The sequence below is a fragment of the Sorex fumeus genome, unplaced genomic scaffold, assembly GCF_029834395.1.
Source record: "Sorex fumeus unplaced genomic scaffold, SorFum_2.1 ptg000061l, whole genome shotgun sequence".
Lineage (NCBI taxonomy): Eukaryota > Metazoa > Chordata > Mammalia > Eulipotyphla > Soricidae > Sorex > Sorex fumeus.
In genome coordinates, this window is record NW_026606118.1 from 27405734 (window position 1) to 27425438 (window position 19705).

At 41.6% G+C, this 19705-nt stretch overlaps 1 protein-coding gene across 1 annotated transcript; it reads left to right on the top strand.

Moving 5' to 3' along the window:
* Window positions 1–2269: 2269 nt before the first annotated feature.
* On the top strand, window positions 2270–16565 carry PERP (p53 apoptosis effector related to PMP22). The gene is made up of 3 exons (XM_056126187.1): window positions 2270–2605; window positions 12380–12520; window positions 15151–16565. The coding sequence occupies exons 1-3, from the start codon at window positions 2392–2394 to the stop codon at window positions 15375–15377; spliced, it is 582 nt and encodes a 193-aa protein (XP_055982162.1). The 5' UTR covers window positions 2270–2391; the 3' UTR covers window positions 15378–16565.
* The last annotated feature ends 3140 nt before the right edge of the window (window positions 16566–19705 follow it).

Consider the following 19705-nt stretch of genomic DNA (forward strand, 5'->3'; position numbering starts at 1 on the left):
AAAGCAGAAAACTTGAACAACCTCCTCCTCAACCACCCTGTTTTTGTTGCTTACCATATCTTATATCCTGAGCACATTATCTACTCTACCTCTTTTACACAGAATTAGTGAATTACAACAAAGGAAGTGCACAATGTTTTAAGATGAGGAAACTGAGTCTCCAAAGAAGTGAAGCAGCAAAAAGAATGTGGGTCAAGCAGTATGAAATTAGACTAAAGTCTGAGTTTACAGTTTCTGCTCTGCTAATCACCTGTTAGATACTTTATTCTTGGCCCCCATCGGACTTGATTTAGTCTTTTATGGAAATTCTAAGGAGCTACTTCCCTTGATTATACCTCAGAACCATTCCTCAGTTCAACTAGAACAAGAAAAAAGATTAATATCTTACCCCCAAAGTTCTTCAGCTATCAAGACACCAACAAAAACTTCCACTCAGCTCCTATTAATAGCTGCTGTGTGGTAAGGATCTGCCTTTTTCTTATAAATATCTTATTCACAGCTAATTAAATATTTTCACTACTTTTGAAAACCCTGCCAGCATATTTTCTTCACACAGTTCACACTCTGTGCAGCCAACTCTCCATAGAACACAGTGAGATTCTTGGACAGTGAAACAAACTATGTACAATGAGCTTGCGGAAGGAAGCTGAAGAGATTTTTTTTTCAATGTGATTTAGACACTTTCTTAACATTTATATCCATTCTTAAAAATTACCAGGGGAATATTCTAGGGGAAAGGGCAGTTCAGATAGAGAAGGGAACACCAAATGAAAGGTGTTTGGAGGATCCTCCCAGGAGGGGAAATGCATGTTGAAAGTAGAGTATGGACTGAACATGTTTGCCACTCAATGCCTCTTTTGCAGACCACAACACCCAAAAGGAGAGAGAGAACAAAGAGGAATGCCCTGCCACAGAGGCAGGGTAGGAGGGGGGGTGGGGGGAAATGGGCACTGGTGGAGGGATGGGTATTTGATCATTGTATTACCGAAACTCAGTCACAAAGATTTGTAAATCTACAACTGTACCTCATGGTGCTTCACTAATAAAAAAAAAAAATACCAGGGGACTCTGCATAAAAGCCAAACGTTTTGCTTCTATCAAGTAGAAAGGATTCCATGTTAACATTGTGAAGTATCTCCACTTACACTAAATTACTAGAACAAGTAAGTGATTCCGGAGAAATGTTGGGATATACAAAGTAAAATAGGACCTTCGTCGCCAGTTTTTCCCTGATTTGCCCGAGGCCACCGAAGTACCTGGTGCTGAGAGAAAACTCGTTTCTCCTCCTTAGGCCACTCCCCTGTCCCGTCCCACCCTTGCGACCACACCTGAGGAATCACGCTTGGCGACAGATGTAAGGGCAGGGCTAGGGGTGGAATTTTTGGTACTGCTTTACTGCTGACACGTACATTTTATTGGGAGAAAACTCAAAACAGTCCCTGAAAAAGAAAAAGAAAAAGCAGATTTAAGCCGATGACCGGAAAGGGGACAGCCCACCGCGGACTGCATGCGCTGCAACGTGGGGGAAATTAGGCCTTTTCCAAGACAGAAGCGAGCGAGCGCCCTGTGCTTATCCAGAAAACACTCTCGGCGCTCAGACCCGAGCAGATTGCCCGGACCCCAGAGATTAATAAAACCTGCCGTCTAATCGCCACCGAGAGGGAACGGCGGGCCTATAGATAGATAGTGTCGCTGTGCAAAGTGCAAAGGTGGCGCGTAGGAGGACGAGCAGAACCTGCTTTTGGGTCCACTCCCCTGGAGCGCGCCAGCACAGCGTGGCCCCCAGGGCAATCTGCAACGCCGGTTTCAACCCGCTAGACACGGAGGGGGTCTCTTCGGTTGCAGAGGGGACCTTCCTCCGACAACGGGGGTTGGAGGTGGGGGGTCTTGTTGAGTATTGACGTGGAGTGGCTCGGATGACACAGTGCAACGTTGAATCATCAGAAACCGTCCTTGGGTGCTGAAGGAGGGCAGCGGCGTGGGGGGAGCGCAAAGGTGCGCGCGCGCGCGGCCGGCTACCTTCGGGGGGTCCCCGCATCTGCTCCGGCCACTCCCGGAGCAATCGGGCTGGGCCGCGGGTTAAACTAGCCTACACCGGGCGTAACCGGAGCCCGGCCCCGCCTCTCCACCCCGCGCACCCCAGCCCGGCCCTGCAGGTCGGGGCGGTGCCCGGGTGACTCACGGGAATCGAGGAGGGGCCCCCGGCGCCCGGCCCCCACGACGCGTCCCCGCCGGGAGCCGCCTCCCCCCGGGCCTCTTCCCTTTTGTGGCGCTGCCCGCGCTCGCGGAACACTCTGTGCCCGCATCTGTACCCCGCGCGCGCTCCTCCCGCACCCCGCGCGCTTCTCCCGTACCCTGCGCGCTCCTCCCGCACCCCGCGCCGCCGTCGAGATGCTGCGCTGCGGCCTGGCCTGCGAGCGCTGCCGGTGGATCCTGCCTCTGCTGCTGCTCAGCGCAATCGCCTTCGATATCGTGGCCCTGGCCGGCCGCGGCTGGCTGCAATCTAGCAACCACATCCAGACGTCCTCGCTCTGGTGGCGATGCGACCACGAGGGCGGCGGCGCCGGGTCGCGGGAAGATGGTTGCGAGAGCCTCATGGACTACGGTGAGTTAGTTGTCAGCCCACCCGCTAGACGCCGAAGTCCGCCGGCCTGCGCCGGGCCTGTCTTGCACCAGCGTCCTGGGAGCATTGGATCCTTGGTCCAGCGTCCGTTGTCAAAATCAATGATCCCGGGGGAAATGGGCGATGAAAAGAAAAATCTATTTAGATTTTATTTTGGGAGGGGGAAAAATATAGATCTTATTTCAATTTATAGATCAGATCTGAATGGCTAAAGCAGAAGCGACGGGAGCGGCTCAGCCCAAGCTCCAAATGGGAAGACTAGTCCTTTGTATGTTTGTGTGTTTGTAGAGCTGATCAGTTGCGGGCAAAGGTGATCTCAGTCACTGATAAGGTTTGGACCCACAATTATAAAAAAAAAGTATGATGTCTTGAAAGTCTAGAGAAATTTCTTCCCATTCACTTCCTCTTCTGGCTCTACCTGTGATTCAACGGGAGGGCCTGTGATTCAAATGTCTTAAAATTGATCGAATTCTAATTTGCACTGTAATCCTTCACCTTTAACTAAGTGAAAGCAAATCTTCCAGGAAAAGGGCCCTTTCAACCAAAGTTTTAGCAATTATGATTTCAATTCTGGAGTATATTAGATGTCCAAAGAATTCTCGTTAGCTTTTTATTTTTTTGAGTGTCTTTTTTGATTTCTGTGCGCTTAGAAAGCATATATGTTTTAATCTTATTTGAAACTACAAAAGCAGGCATATATATAGTCTACATCAGTGAAATGAAGCAGGCTTGACAAATTTAATACATTGCAGCTGGAGTTTTTGTTGCCATCATTTTTCAGCATAGAGAATACCTCATCGTGTGATTTATAAATCTACCCACCTCATTGGGGTAGGTGTGAAGAAATTGGGTGTCTATTATGATTAGCGAAATGGAGAGAGGCATGGGACCACTTAAGTCTAAACATGATCTGAATCTGTGAATGACAAATATTACTGAATGAAGCTTTACCAAATGAGTTTATGCATTTTAAAAAAGAAAGAAGGCTACCTGCCTTTCTTCAATCCCTGCCTACACCCCTGACTTCTTTCTTTCCCCACAAGTAACCCAGCCTCCCTGATTCTTTGTGTCTCTGGGGACATATGTTGGGGGTCTTGATGCTTTTTCTTATCTGCTTTGGAATTGTTTGGATGTTCCATCCTGAACTTTCACCCCAAAGGAGGTATAGTTCTCAGCAGCATGTAATAAAATGTGTATGGGTTTTCTATCTCCTTTCAAGTGTGTGGTTTTCCTCTCCTTCAAATAATAGTCACTTGCCAATTTAATTCCAGATCTTCTAGTTTTTTGTGTATTTTTTTGTGTGTTTGTTTTTAAGGGATGCCATTTCTTTGAAAGAACGGTTTCTAGCTAAAATTCACTTGAAGTTGTACTGAACTTAGCAAATCTGCTTGAACAGCTATGTTTTTAAAACAGACTTGAATGATCCGACCTCCCTACAGACTCAGACAGACCCACCTAACTAACACTCAGCAACTCCTTACATGGAAAGTGTGAGTGTTGGCCTGTGCTCTGGGGTGAGGGTGCCAGTAAGCCACATCTGCACTCTTCCTGGGACGTGATGGGGCCTGCCAGGCACAGGCCTTCTCCCCTGCTCTCTTGGGAAACAGGCACAACACAGTGGTTCTTCCTGACTTGTGGGTGAGCTCACCTTCTCAGGGTGTGGCTCTTGCAAGCTCAGACTGATAGTGCTTTGTATTTGGAAGGGAGGAGGCACGCTTGGATTCATAGGGTCATTTAAAAAATTAGATACAAATCAAAAGAGTTTATTTATTTATTTTTGTCACCACACCATGGATTCTCAGGGGACTCTGATGGCAGGGATTGAACCTGGGGAATCTTACATGCCAAGCTGTACCCCAGCCCTCCCTCCCTTCCATAAAAGCATTAATATCTTTTAAATAAGGGTGAACCGTCTCCCTCCCTTCCATAAAAGCATTAATATCTTTTAAATAAGGAAAATGCTGACTGCTTTAATTTGACCTCAAGGTTGCTTTTTGGAAAAGTTCACTTTTCCAAGTGAGTCTTAGAAAATCTAGTACTATCTTATTGATGTGGCCAAACTTGATTTTCATATATGGGTGGTGGCCTTCATGTCCCAAAGTCTTTATTCTTCTGACCTTTGCAAAGATCTAGTGGCAGTAAAGGGTGGGACATAGATTTTGCATCCAAGGTCCACTGTCAGGAGGGGTCATGGGAAAAAGACAAGAAATACAAAGTCATCAGAGACCCTATTCTCACTTTGTTGTCAAGAAGCTGCATTTGTCACACTCGCACTTGTCCCCTGTCATGCATTGTGGCTTAGTTTTGCTCTCAAGTGTGGAAGTTGTGGATACACTCTGTGGGTTGACAATTTAGGCATTGTGAGCTCTTGAGATTTTCATTTGTTTATATGAGGTTTACCTTTGCTTAAATGGAATAAGAACCTTATATACACTCTTATGTACAGACAAACATCTTGTGAAATAAGCAGTAAGGTTACTGGCTCTCATTAAAATAATTTCTCTAAGTGGGCCCCGCGAGCTACCGAGAGTATGGCAAAGCCTGACAAGCTACCTGTGACGTATATGCCAAACACAGTGACAAGAAATCTCAAAATGGAGATGTTACTGGGCCCAGTCGAGCAAATTGATGAACAACGTGAGGACAGTGTTTGGGTACTTTATTAACTTACTTAAACCATTAAAATCACCAATACATAGTAGAAAATAAATGATGCACCACTGTAGCTGTTAAAATGAAGAGTTTTTTTTAATCATAAAATTCATTTAAAAAAGAACTCCCAGCATCCACATGGCCCTCTGAGCGTTGCCAGGAATGATGCCTGAGCATAACTCATTCAAATTTCATATAATAATAAAATGCAAATTTTAATGCAGATTCAAACATACTGCTTTCCCACTACCAGCAGCTTCTTTTCTAGTTTTGAGGAAAACTGTATTGGGAGGATCCGCCATATAGATTTCAAATCCTAAGCAAGTCCCAACTTATTTGGGTGGAGTAGGATGGAGACAGGTTTGTGAGCTCATAAAGAAAGTGGAGCATCTCTATGACTTCCCTGAACTTGAACCCAGAAGTGCTGAGCCACATTTCCTTCCTTCCTTCCTTCCTTCCTTTCTTTCTTTCTTTCTTTCTTTCTTTCTTTCTTTCTTTCTTTCTTCCTTCCTTCCTTCCTTCCTTCCTTCGTTCCCTTCTTCCTTCCTTCCTTCCTTCCTTCCTTCTTTCTTTCTTTCTTTCTTTCTTTCTTTCCTTCTTTCTTTCTTTCTTTCGCCAAGGAGACCCTTTAAGAACTTTCTGAATTTTTTTTACACTAAATCAACCTTTGGTAGGTCAAAGAATTAGAGTATCACATAATGTTTTTAGGTCAGTTAGCCCCACAATTCTTATATGTACAGAAAAAAATAATAACTCCAAAATTAATGGGTTTACATTAAGCTAAAGAAATTCATTCTGAAATCATGTTTATGTAGCACTCATGGAATAAGGTATTTAAATATTATTATGCTATGACATTAAGCTTGAATAGATACCCTTTAGACTTTTGTTCACTTCCCTACATAGCAAAATTAAAAAGTTGGCCACTCTCAATTGATTTTCTTGACTTATTCCGAACTCTTGTGGGGGGTGGGGGGAGAGTTGGTGCTGGAGATCAAATTCAAGACATCATAGATGGAGTCATGTTTTGTGCCACTGAACTACATCCCTGACCCCTGAAGTTTATAGTTGAAATATATTACACTTATTTATAAAATCAGAAACTATAAAAGCCAATAATCTAGTGCAGTTTGCTCTACTTGCTGCACTTAGCAGTAATAACCTGAGAGGCTTAATCCCTTTTAGTGACCTAACTTATTATTTTTTTAAAGTGACCTAACTTGTTTGAACAGGATGAAACTCCTAGGCTGCCAACCTAGGAGAGAATGAAAACGCACCTTTTCCAACACCCACGACTAATCTGGGGCTCATTCTTTGTACTGCACCTTCATTCCGTTTCCTAGACTGTTGGTTTAAAAGTATTTCCCTTATACCAACTGCCGCTTGCTTCTCAGTGACTTCTAGTTTGCATCCTTTTCCCATCAGACAGACTTTCAAAGATCTGAAAATTCTCAGCTCACTGCTGGTTATCTTATCTCGGTTTAAGGTGCAATTTTCTGCCTTCACATCTTCCCATGTAGGCTGGTTTTCCCTCTCACACTCCAAAAGATCAGAAGGGCTGGCAAGCTTCAGGGTGGTGCAGGTGACTTTTGGGAGCAGGGAGAAGAGAGGTGCAGCCTCAGAGGATCCTACTCTCCCACTTTCTTTTCTATCCATGTCAGTCACTTAGGGAAGTTGAAGGACTGATGAAAGTCCTTGAGTGCCTGCAAGGTACGGACCTTCTCTCACTAGCTCCACTGCATCTGAGTCACGCTTGTCCTCCCCAGCAAGGGAGATGATCTCTGCCACCCCAGGGAAGCTGTGGAACTGAGGTTGCAGTGAGAAATTACTCTTTGCAGGAAAAAAAAAATCAGTCCTAATTTCTACCTGAGGTTCTTTTCAGCACCAGCCATTACCTTTGCAGAAAAGAATTCCAGGAGGAAATGAATAGCGAAATCAAATCGTTTTACTCCGAGGTGATGAGGAAGGAAAGAGAGAAACACATTCCAGGGACAACGAGAGCCTCTCCAGAGGGCAGAGAGCCCTGAATGGCTTTGGGGTTGGAGTTAGACGTGGGTACATATGAAATTGCCTTGACCTGGGGTTTTCTATAGTTCATTCCAATATTGCTGATTGGAGAGGATGGTGGCTTTATTGGGTGACGGGTTGCTCTCTGCAGGGATAACACTTTAGGTGAAATTGGCCATAGACTGCTATGATCAGTGTTTGTTTGGTGTCCCTGTGTAAAACTATACAGGAATGCAGAAAATCCATTTAGAAATGACTGACTTTGAAAAAATACTTCTTTAAAAACAGTCTACCAGAATATTTGTTTTTAAATATTAGCACTGCATTCCTTATCTTAAAAAGTTTTCATTGTTGTTATTGTTTTCACAACCCTTAGTTTGATTTATGAATTCTAAGCTGGACAATCAAGGGATTTATTTGCTTTTACTCTTTTGCTCTTTATCAGTTGATCTTGCTGATCTTTTCCCTGCCATGTTTTCCTTGTTCTATTGTGTTCTCATCTCACCCACGGAGCTGGTGGAGGGCTGCAGGTGGTGGAGGGCTGTGGAGGAGACCGTATTCTTGTGCAGAAAACTGTAAAGCACTGAAAGATTTCAGTAGGGACCCCTGTCTGGTTTGTATGTTGTTGATTTAATGCTGACTCTTTGCTTGGGATTGCAAGATTTGTGAAGTCATATTTCCTCTAACTGGATTTTTAGTGAATTTTTTTAAAAGGAGATTTGTAATGCTGCTTGTTCTTTAATAATATGGATTTCTTTGAGTGGCACTTTGAAAATAAATTTAGAGCATCATAGATTATGTATATAAAATGCCAACAGGATTGTCATTTAAGGACATGACATAGAAGAACAAAAACATTGCCAACCCGAAACAGCATCTGTTTACTTGGTGTATGGCATGTTTTTGTGGGCACTTCAGAGAACAATCATCGACTGAGAATTCTTTATGCTCTTCCTACACACACACACACACACTCACACACACACACACACACAACCACACACTCACACACCACTCCTACAAAAGGCATCGCAATGCAATCACAAATAACAATGTAAGATATGTTTGTTCTCAGAACTATCTCCCTTTAAAGAACAGAGGCCCACCTGGCATATTAGGAATAAGTGGCTTGAGAACAAGTTTGAAAATTTGCTATTTTCCATTGAGATTTGTAAATATGTTATCATTTAGACCACAGCAGAGTTGAAAGATCAAACGAGCTCTTAAAAGCATGTGAGTAAATTTGTCAATAGGAAGCTCATTCTGAGTAACCAAGTGAGATTGAAAGTATTTTGGATACTGAACTTTTCAAAATGTGATCTTGCCCCTCTGGGATAGATTATTGGGCTAGGAGGACCCAGTCCCAACACACAGGGGCTCTGTCATCATTTGAGAACAAAATAGTCATTGACATGAGCAAGCAGATGGCCTTACCTGTCATCCTTTCTCAAAAAATTTAAAATGCCGCCAGGGTTTCTGCCTTGAGTGACTCAGGGCGGGCGTTTCTACACTGAAGAATCAAGTTTGACATGTTCTTTCAAGGCAGCCTTTTTCAAGACACAATGTCTCAATTCTCCACTTTGCTGTTTGAGGGACTCAGCATTTTAAACGCACAGGGCATGAATAGAATTGACTTCAGCTTTTTAAAGTGTATGTTTATATTCATGTGCACCTCTTTCCATTAGATTAGGTGAATTGCCTTACCATTTTATTTAATTCCTTCCACGTATTAGAAACCAAGTCTATTTACCCCTCAGTGTGAATACTGGGAAAGTATTCGGAGTTATGCTGTTTGAGTTATTCTTCCTCAAGTGAGTAGGAAACATAACTTATTCCTTCGTAGAGCAACACCCTCCATTCTTCAGCTGTGCTTTAAAAACCTCCATCTGTGATTGTCCAAGTTTGGTTGCTGAAAGATGCTCCTTTAAGCAGGGTTTATGTTTTTATTGAAAACTCACATCCTGATGCGCAGTTTTCCTTTTTTTGTGTCTCCATGCTTGTACCGGTATATTGCCTTTTATTATAGTTTCCGATATGTGCACTCAGCTTTAGAGGTAACACTGTTTCTGCTGATTTGAATTTAATGGTAGGATTTAATTGAATGGAATGTTTGTATTTAACTGTAATGGAATGATTGGCAGTAGCTGTAAAAACAATAATGATGAGATTTAACATTGCCCCTGGGTCACACGCTGGAAGTGCTGCACCTGTTTTTATAAGGAGATTTAGCATGTTTCATAGCTTGTATTCACCTTTAGGGTATGTGGAAGAAATACCAGTAAAATGCAGCTACTCTTAAACTCAGATTTGTGGGTCTGAAGAGAGGCACCCAACTCTCTGTATTTATTTTTCTTGCTTTGGGGTCACACCTGCTGTGCTCCTGGGCTAGTTTTGGCTGGAGGATTGCTCGTGGTGGTGGTCTGGGGACTCTGGGTGTTGGGAAGCAAACCTGGGCCTCATGCATGCAGGACCAGTGCTGGCCCACTCAGCCACATCCTGGCCCAGCCGTTTATCATTTGACTCAGCACTTCGGACGGTTCTGACTCAGTGATCTACGGACTCAGCTTCATTCAAGATGGTCTGATCTCGTATTCTTTCTAAAATGTCTTCCCTAAATTTTTGAATTTTACCTGATGTTAAGACAAAACTTAGAAAAGAGTCTTACACACTTCACATTTTGGCTTATTTTTTTCTTTAGGGTAAGGTAAAGGTAAAGGCCCTCCCGTTGATCGTCGATTTGCTCGAGCGGGCCCAGTAACGTCTCCATTGGAGACTTTGTTGTTACTGTGTCTGGCATATCGAATACTCTCGGTAGCTTGCCGGGCTCTCCGAGAGGGGTGGAGGAATCGAACTCGGGTTGGCCATGTTGGCCGCTTGTAAGGCGAACGCCCTACCCGCTGTGCTATCACTCTCGCTCTATTTATTTATTTCAGGGGCCATACCAGTGGTACTTTGGGGACCATATACAGTGCCAAGGATCAGATTGGTCTTGGCCTCATGCAAGGCAAGCGCCACACCCTTGTACTTGCTCTTATTTCTATTTTAATATAAAACAGTTCCTGTACCTAGAGTTTTCCGTGTACCTGATATGTAAGTTTTCCATGGATCTGACAGGGAGAGCCATCAACTTTGGAGAAAAGAGAAACTTATAAATAGAAAGTGTGATCTTCTAGTGCCCTCGCAAGCTCGTCTCTAAAGGGGTAATTTGTGGGGAGAGGTGGGATTTCTGTGACGTAGGTTAAAATGAGCCCAGGTGCCCCAATCATTCATGAATTTCAAAGGAAACCTTTAAGCAGGCAAGGAACCTTGAGAAGCAAACAGAGGGATTTGGGATTGTAACAGTTTATGTGGATACAGAGAAACTGTGGCACAGGCATCAAGGAGGCAACACAGCCTCCTGGAGATACTAGAGCAAGTCAGAAGCTTCCAGAACGGGTTTTTGGCACCCCGAGGACTGGAGAATGCAGAGCTGCAGGACTCAAGCAAGAAGCAAAAGCTCTTACCTTGCCAGTGCTCCTGAAGTAAGTCCTGCTGAACCGTGGGTAACAGGAGGACTCACTGGCAGCCAGTTGGTGGCAGCGGAAGTGGATGAGTGAGGTGCAGTTGGCATCAAAGTCTCTTCCCCACCTTCCTTCTTTGACTTTGACCTGTCAAATAAATGCCAGAAGTTAAGTGAGGCTCCATTTATCAGAGAGGCAGTGGAACCAGGGCAGAGGTCATGTGACTTTAAGTTAGGAGGGCTGGTCCTCGGGAATGAATGAAGAAATGAAAGGGGAAACAAGATAGACTATCCACGCACCAGACATTTCCAGGCACGAAGAAGGAATGAAGTACAGACTCACTGCAGCATCGATGAAGCTTCCAAGAGGACTAAATGAAAGAAGACAGCCCTCAGAGGCACAGAGCATGGGATTGCTTTTGCATATAAGATCCACAACAGGCCATTTTGTCAAGAAGGACACAAGATATGGACACAGTTTAAAAACACTGACCATTGAAACTATTGTTTGCGTTGTTTTGATCCCATTCATGAATCAAAGTACATTATCATCGAGTGGAACACAGTTTCTTTGCTTTTGTTTTTCCTCAAATTTTATTCTGGCCCTTTTCAGGTCATTCTGTTTGGGATGATGGCAGTTTTGGAATTGTATATGTTGTGTCTCTCCACCTTTGTGGACACCCCAAAACGATATACTTTGAAATGGTATATTTAAAGATATGTTGATCAAATCTGGGGGAAAAAAGACTCATGTCTTGGGGCTGGAGAGATAGCACAGAGGGTAGGGCGTTTGCCTTGCACGTGGTCAACCTGGGTTTGATTCCAGCATCCCATATGGTCTCCCCAGCACTGCCAGGAGTAATCCTGAGTGCAGAGGCAGGAGTAGCCCCTGAGCATCACCGGGTGTGACCCAAAAATAAAAAAAAAAAGACTCATGTCTAGATTCAGATAGGTTTGCATGCTGAGAATTCAAACAGGATCAGCTACATGCAAGTGACCTGCCCACTTTTTAGCTCTCCAGCCCCCCTAGTCTGTGTTTTCAATGATTCTTTTTGCACAGAGGACCAGACAGTACAGAGTAATAATCTTCTTAAGAAGCATTTATCAACTGGGCGCCATAGGCCACAGGGATATTCCACGGGAACCACAGCTGAAACTTGTATAAATGGGGGCACACAGCAGAGTCTGGGGGCAAGCAGAAGGACAGCGCAGGTCACAGGAAGGGAACAAGGTTGGAAGGGGGCCATGATTAGAAAAAGGATGTGAAACTATTCTAGAAGTACTTGACATTTTCCTAAGGAGATTTTAATTTATGTTGATTTATGATTGTGTCAGGACTTGGATAAAACTTTTGAGTGCATTCATAAAGTTTAACTTTCATTTCTGAGCTAGAACGTCACCTCCAAACTGAGGGGAGGCTGCATTCCTCCGTTGTTCCACCAGCCCTTCCTATGCACTTTCTATGGAGATGCTCTGGCATTGTCCAGTGATGATCTGCCCTTCCATCCACATAGAATGAGAGGGAAATGAAAATCCCACTGATGTGTTGGACATGTCCCTCTCCCTAATGACTGTTCTTTCTTTCTTTTTCTTTACAGCATGGGGAAGGGCAGCAGCTGCCATGCTCTTCTGCGGCTTTATCATCCTGGTCATCTGCTTCATCCTCTCCTTCTTTGCCCTATGTGGACCCCAAATGCTTGTCTTCCTGAGAGTGATTGGAGGCCTCCTGGCCCTGGCTGGTAAGACTGCCTACTGATACCTTTATTCATTTCCTCTAGTGGATTTCAACTGAGTAACCAAGAAGATCGCTGATGATCACAGTTCCTGTTCTCAGAAAGTGTAACCCTCAAGGGCAAAAATTACTGAGATGTGCTGTAAGCTCTGGCTCCACTGTCCATTGCCTTCTGGGCCTTTGCAAGGAATGTGGGCCTCTCCTTCCAGTACAGAGTAGAACTCTGCATGTTGCCCTCTGTCTGGTGACTTCAGGTCAAATTCAATCCCCATACTGAGACCCAGGGCTGTCTGCCCCAGAAGTGTGTCGATTATAGTCCCTCATGATTCATGCAGGCCTCCTGGGAGTACCACATGCAGTGAAGACTTATTGAAGCAGTTTTATGTGATCTTATATCTTTGGGTCATGAAAGGATTTTCTGCAGTGTGAGGCAGGCATCTCTAGAGTGCCCAAATCAGAAAATATCTCAAAGCATCACTGAACCTATGTTGGGGGACAGGGCATTTAGTTGTAAAGTAGATGGGGATCCAAGTGAACATGTATTAGTGAAATAGAAGAACAAGGCATCTAGTACAAGAATTCTTGAAATCTTTAGCAGATACCTGGCATAAGGGAAGTTGGTGAAAGGATCAGGGCATGGCCGCAGAAGAGGATTTTGGAACCAACTGGGTTTTGGTGAGGAGGAGAAAGAGACAAGTGCCAATGGGGCAGAGTGAGCCCACAGATCTTTCCTTAAGCTACCAAATTCAAAGATTATGGAACTGAGACTGATTTGGAGGAAAGACCAGTGATCTTGTGAGTTGAGGGGCTCTGTAATTCAGTGTGAGCATGAAGAAGACCACTTGCACTTCCTGGCCTCAGGAAGGGGGCTTGCAGAATTGAGGGCAGGGAAGAGAAGAGGTGAGAGGCCCTAAAGGAGAGGAAGGAAGAGTAGCCAGTGCTGGCCTATCCCTATCCTGAATATGTAAACATATCTCTTGATTAAAGGTAAGGTTTCCTCCAGTGTTCCTTTCATTTCAAAGTGTGCCCTAAGGATATTTAAAAATCAGAAGTGGCTTGGTGTCACAAATATATGCCGAAGCTTGTTGAATCCCATCTTACTTTTTGACATTTTATAGTTCAAATTCATAAGATCCTATGAAATAAACACATATGTATGACGTCCTTTATTATGTTTTATACAGAAGGATGGATGCTGGTTTAAATCACCATTAGAAAAACACGGAAAGACATTAACATTTGTGAGACATTCCCAGTAAATGCCAAAGTCAGTAATTCTACATTGAGTTATAGTATAAAAATAATTGAGAGGAGGGATTTGAACAGACATTTCTGATGAACAACCAAAGTGTTCACCAACAGAAAAAGGATAAACTGTAGTGCATATCTATAGTGGAATATTGTTCAGCCATAAAAAGAAATAAGGTTCGATATATTCTCAAACTTGTAAGGATTAGGAAAATATTATATTGAGATATATGCAAAAGAACAGATAGTACATGATATAAAGTACCTGGACTAAGTAAATTCATAGGAATATGAAGGAAACTCAGGCTACTAGGGACTGACTAGCTTACTGGACTGACTAGCTTACTAGAGAGAGGTAAGGGAGATTTATGTTTGAATGCCCAGAATTAACAGTGGGGATATTAAAAAAGCTTTAGGAATAGGTGAAGTTGATAATTGCACAACGCTGTGCATATACTTAATGCCATCAATTGTATACATAGATTAAGATGCTTAATACTAAGTTGTTTATATTGACCATAATAAAAAGCAATCCTAGTGAAGCATGTTTATCTTAATACTAGTACATTCAATTCTAGTAATAGCCATTTTGAGCTGACCAGGTTTCAGGAATTATTGTTGTAAAGAAATTATTTTTAATTTGACTATCAACAGATACCCAGCCTTCTGTTTGACTTGTAACTCTAATTTCTCAATTAGGAACATCTACATCTTTTATAGTAATTAAAAAAATTTAAAAAAGAAAGTGACTTTAGTATAAATTTGTGAAGATAGTAGGAAAAATTAAGATGAAAGAAAAATGATAGTGAGGAATATACTTTTCCTGATGCTTTCCAGCATGCACAATCAGCTGGTTTCTCTTGGTCAAGAGTAAGTTTTTGATATGAAAAGAGTTAAAATTGTCTTTATGGAAATGGCAAAGTCCATATTAAGTTAAATTTCAGAAGATGGTGTGATGTATATATGTTGTCATTATAACTTTACAAAAGTATTCCTGTTTGTGAAAAAATTTGACTACAGTAAGAGTAGCTTTAATAAAATTATTTTTAAAGTAGTTTAAAATTATAACACAATAATTACCAATAACTGTATAAGTATAATTTATATCAAAGAGTATAGAAACCTTGATATCTTTTAACCTCCTTACACTTTCCTTAAAGCATTATTGTCCTTTCTTTGAGTTCTATCCTCATAATATTCAATAATTTTCTTTTTTCTGTCTTACGATTTACTAGGTTACCCCTTGTCCCTTTCACTAGCATTATGAGTTTAAGACTTATTTAATAGCACAAATTTTGTGGAAGTGGTAATATGTTTTGCTATATGTATATTTACTTATTCATACATGTATGAAATCATTTAATGGGATTCCCCCCCCCTTCTCTCTAGCTGTCTTCCAGATCATCTCCCTTGTAATCTACCCTGTGAAGTACACACAGACCTTCAATCTTCATCTCGATCCTGCTGTCACTTACATCTATAACTGGGCCTATGGTTTTGGCTGGGCAGCCACCATCATCCTGATTGGCTGCGCCTTCTTCTTCTGTTGCCTCCCCAACTATGAAGATGACCTGCTGGGCAATGCCAAGCCCAGATACTTCTACACGTCTGCCTAAGAGGGGGAAGTTGCTGAAGACTGTTCCTACTGCCAAAATACATCCCAGAGGAAGAAACTGTCTTCTCTAGCATACTTTAAACCTTTTTGGGGACAGTGCTTAGATACTAATTTTGGTAAAATATTTTTAAATTGTATTACAGTTTCATATTCATCTTTTCTGTTTTGTAGAGTTTATTGAGACTTATCTAACTGTAATTTGGCAATATTTCATTTGTATCCATACCATTTACACTGCCTTAATAAAATAATAGGAATGTCAAACTTACCACTTTATAAGGTAAAAAGGAGAAGGTTTCAAAGATTTATATAATCTGATCAAATCTTCCTTCAGTGCCCACAACTCTATTTTTTTTAAGCCAGATGGTATGGTCTGGGTTGTTAAGGACTAAGGGAAACATATCTAAAAATTGATTAAAATTGACCAGTGACCAAATACTCTAAAATAAATACAAAAAATGTGTGTAAGCCCTTTTCTATTTAATAAAGCAAAGTTTTCCTGAATGCATATCATGTGTGAGACTTTCCGATTAATATCTTGAACAAGTGACTCTTTGTTAAGCTCACATTAACTTGGTATGTTGTATAAAAAATATTTTTTTTCATGGCTTTGGCCTATTATAATAGTAAGGACTCCTTATGTAAGACATATTAAGATGAAATTTTCTCTTTTAAGTGGTCTGTAGGATTGGGGTATAGGGTAAACTCTATATTAATAGATATGTGCTATTTGGAGTCTATATGCTCACAACCAGAGTAAACAGGCTGGAATATAGATTGACTCTAATTTATCTGGACTGATACATAAGAGTTTTAACAAAGCATTCAGAGAGCTATGACTGTCATAAAGTTAATATGTAAACGGCGTTACAGGTAGAAATGGCTTAAATTTTCATCTCAGGTTTTACGGGGCTCTGAACATGTAGACGCAATTTCTAATAGATAAGTAACTGTAAACAAAAACTTCATTGTAATTCAAAACCTGGTCTCTTTGGTCAACTGATTTAAACTATCTAATGTTAAAACGTGCAAATAATAACATGTTATTATTATTATTTTTTACGATTTGTACTTTCATAATGGAAACCAATTCATTTTATATATCAAATAACTATTTTGTAAGTTGAAGAATAAGCAATTGATGTTTTCATTATGAATCTTTCCCAATAAACCAGGTATTCTAACTCTTGTTTCTGGTTTGGTGTTTTGGGGGATTGTTTTGAAATCTGGAAAGGGAACTTTTCTTTCTGTAAAAATATTTTTAATTTTTTTGGTTTGCAATGGTTTTTCATGAACATAATTCCAGCACCACAACCATAACCAGTGAGCACATCTCCCTCCTCCAAGGAATCCAGCCCTTCTTCTCATCCCCCCAATTCAATTGTGTAGGTCAGTTGCTCTCTTACGTTGCCTTTGGATCTTTGTTTCTACCTAGTTGTGTATCTTTAAGTCCCACACATGAGAGAGATCATTCTGAATTTGCCCCTTTCATTCTGATTGATTTCACTCATTCATGATATCCTCTAGTTCCATCCATGTTGCTGAAAATTGCATGATTTTGTTCTTTCTTAAAACTGAATAGTATTCTGTTGTGTGTATATATACACCACAACTTCTTGTTCCATTCTTCTGTAGTTGGACATTTGGGTTGTTTCCATATTTTGGCTATTGAACTAAGTGCAACAATTGAACATACTTATGCGCTTGTCATTTGTAATTAATATTTTTGTGTTTGGGGATAGATGCCAAGAAGTAGGAAGGGAATTTTTAAAATGTGCCTTTAATAAGAAAGTAAGAACATTGGATAAAATGGAAAGTGGCCCTTTCTTCATTTTCAGCGTCTTGCTCTTCTTAAGTGTTTCATCACAATTTTAATTGAGAGAGGCTAGGCCTGGACCACTTACCATGATACTCAGCCAATCAATACTAGGTCCTATGATGCAGTGGAACACCAGACCACTCCAGCTGTGTTGGGGATATTCAGGGCTTCACTGGTTATTCTTGGGAGACCATATGGTACCAGAGGTTGAATCCTCTGGGTGCATACTAGACATGTGCTGTAATTACTGTACTATCTCCTGGAACCAATAACAAGTTAAATGCATTTGAATAGATTCTCATAGCCTAGTCTTTAAACATCTTCCTCCATGAACAGTACCCTATAACAAATACCAAACAACAATTATTTGGCACAGCTATCAGAGGGAAATGGACTGTGAGATTTATGGTTAGGCTGAATGTCAGACTGTTGAACAACTTCCTCTTGAAGAGGGGACCTCCTGCACTCAGAAGAGCAGCCAGCATTCTCATCTTTCCACCATTTCCCACCTTCCTGATGGATTGATTCCCCCAACTCTCACCTTTGGTCATAGTTCATTTCTACTTTGGTGTGTTGAAAATTAAAGAGCTACTGCAGAGCAATGTGGGGGAAGATGGAGAGAGATTCATGCTCGGTGTTCACTTTTGGCCAGGGGGACCCTGCAGTGGGGTTTTCTCCCATGCTTTCAAGTTCTGCAGTGGATGTTTCTCGTCATAAGTGCAGAAGAATACAGTTTGTATGATTACAGCACCCTAGTTAAGAAAATCAAATCTGGGTCTCTCTCCTTCTCATTTCACGTAAGTCACCTCCAGGAGGCATGCCTGATATGTGGAAGCCCCACGTTTGATCTCTGGTACCACAGGTGCCAGATGAGGAAACTTAGGAAACAGCAGAAAGTGGAAAAGTCTGAAAAGAAGTGAGCAACATACCAGAGAGCTATGGGATGAGTTCAAGAGGAAAAATATATGAATTATTGGAATCTCAGAAGAATAGTAATGCAAATATAATTAAGAAACAACAGTTAAAGAAATTATCAATAAGAACTTCCCAGAGATCCAAGAGGCCTGAAAGGTCCCAGAGAAAGTAAAACCAATTAAAAATAACTCCAAGACATGTTATACTCAAAATGACAAAATCCAAAGATAGAGACAGAATATTGACAGCAGCAAGATAAAAAAAATAAAACTAATATACAAAGGAAAATCTATAAGATGTATCTATAAGATGTACAGCAGATGTATCAAATGAGCCAAAAGAATATGAAAGATTATATTACAAAAACTAAATGAAATTAATACCTCACTGAAGATACTCTATCCGGAGAGATTATCATCAGATCTGAAGGTTCAATACAGAGCTTCATGGAAAAGCAACAGCTTAGGGAATTTATAACTTTAAAACCAGTTTTTCAAGAAGCATTGAAAGAGTTCCTTTGACAGGAGAAACTTCCCATTATATGGCGTTAAGTATGGTATTTATAAAACCCAGCTCCCGGAAGAGAACAGCACAGAGTCTCCTGCCCCCGCGCCTGCCTGTCCTCACCAGGGCCCCTTGGAGGGGAGTGGGTTGAGTTTCCCTCCCCACCCCAACCAGGACTCTGGCAGCTGAAGACCTCCGGAACCAGCCACCACCATGCTGAGACCACTCTCCACACTCATGAAGGTACCAGCAGAGGAACAAAGGCATGCGGGTCCCGGGGCTGAGATCTCCAAGCCTGCTCGGATCGGCGCTCAACATCTTCCACCCAGATCCTCCATATTCTGTAGGCAGGGGTCACCAACTGGCCCCGGCGCCATGTAATCCCATCAAAGGCCAAGACTTGGAGACTATAAACCCAGCTCCCAGAAGCGACATCTTATTATCTCACTCTTACTTTGGGCAACCTGCCAAGTTACCAAAAATTACCTGCCCACATGGCAGAGTCTGGCAAACTCCCTGTGGCGTACTGAATATGCCAAATACCAGTAACAATGATGGGTCTCATTCTCCTAACCCTGAAAGAGCCTTGAATATGGCACTTTTTAAAAAGTCTCAGGGCTAGGACGAAGGAGACATTACTGGGGCCTGCTCGAGGCAATCGACGAACAACAGGATGGTCGTGATCGTGATCATGAAGTACGGCATTCACTATTGTTGCATATGACTGTCCTCTACTAGATTAAGAAAGGCTAAAAACATAGCAATCATCACAAACTTTTATTGATTTATTTTCTGATAATTCTTATTGCTGTTCTTTTAATTTTTTTGGACCAAGTAATATAAAATAAATTTGTTATATGCCTACCAAGGGATTAAAAAAAAGCTTCATTTATGACAGGGAAGATATGGTTATCACAATAAGATCCAAGCTCAAAATCAAATTTAATGCAATATATTTTAGATATGAAGGTTGAAAACTTACTTATATAAATGAGAATAGGCAGTGTACCATATTATAATAAATGATTTGATTTTCTCTATTTATGTAGATTAAAATAAAATAGCAATCAATCATTACAAATTGGCTTTTG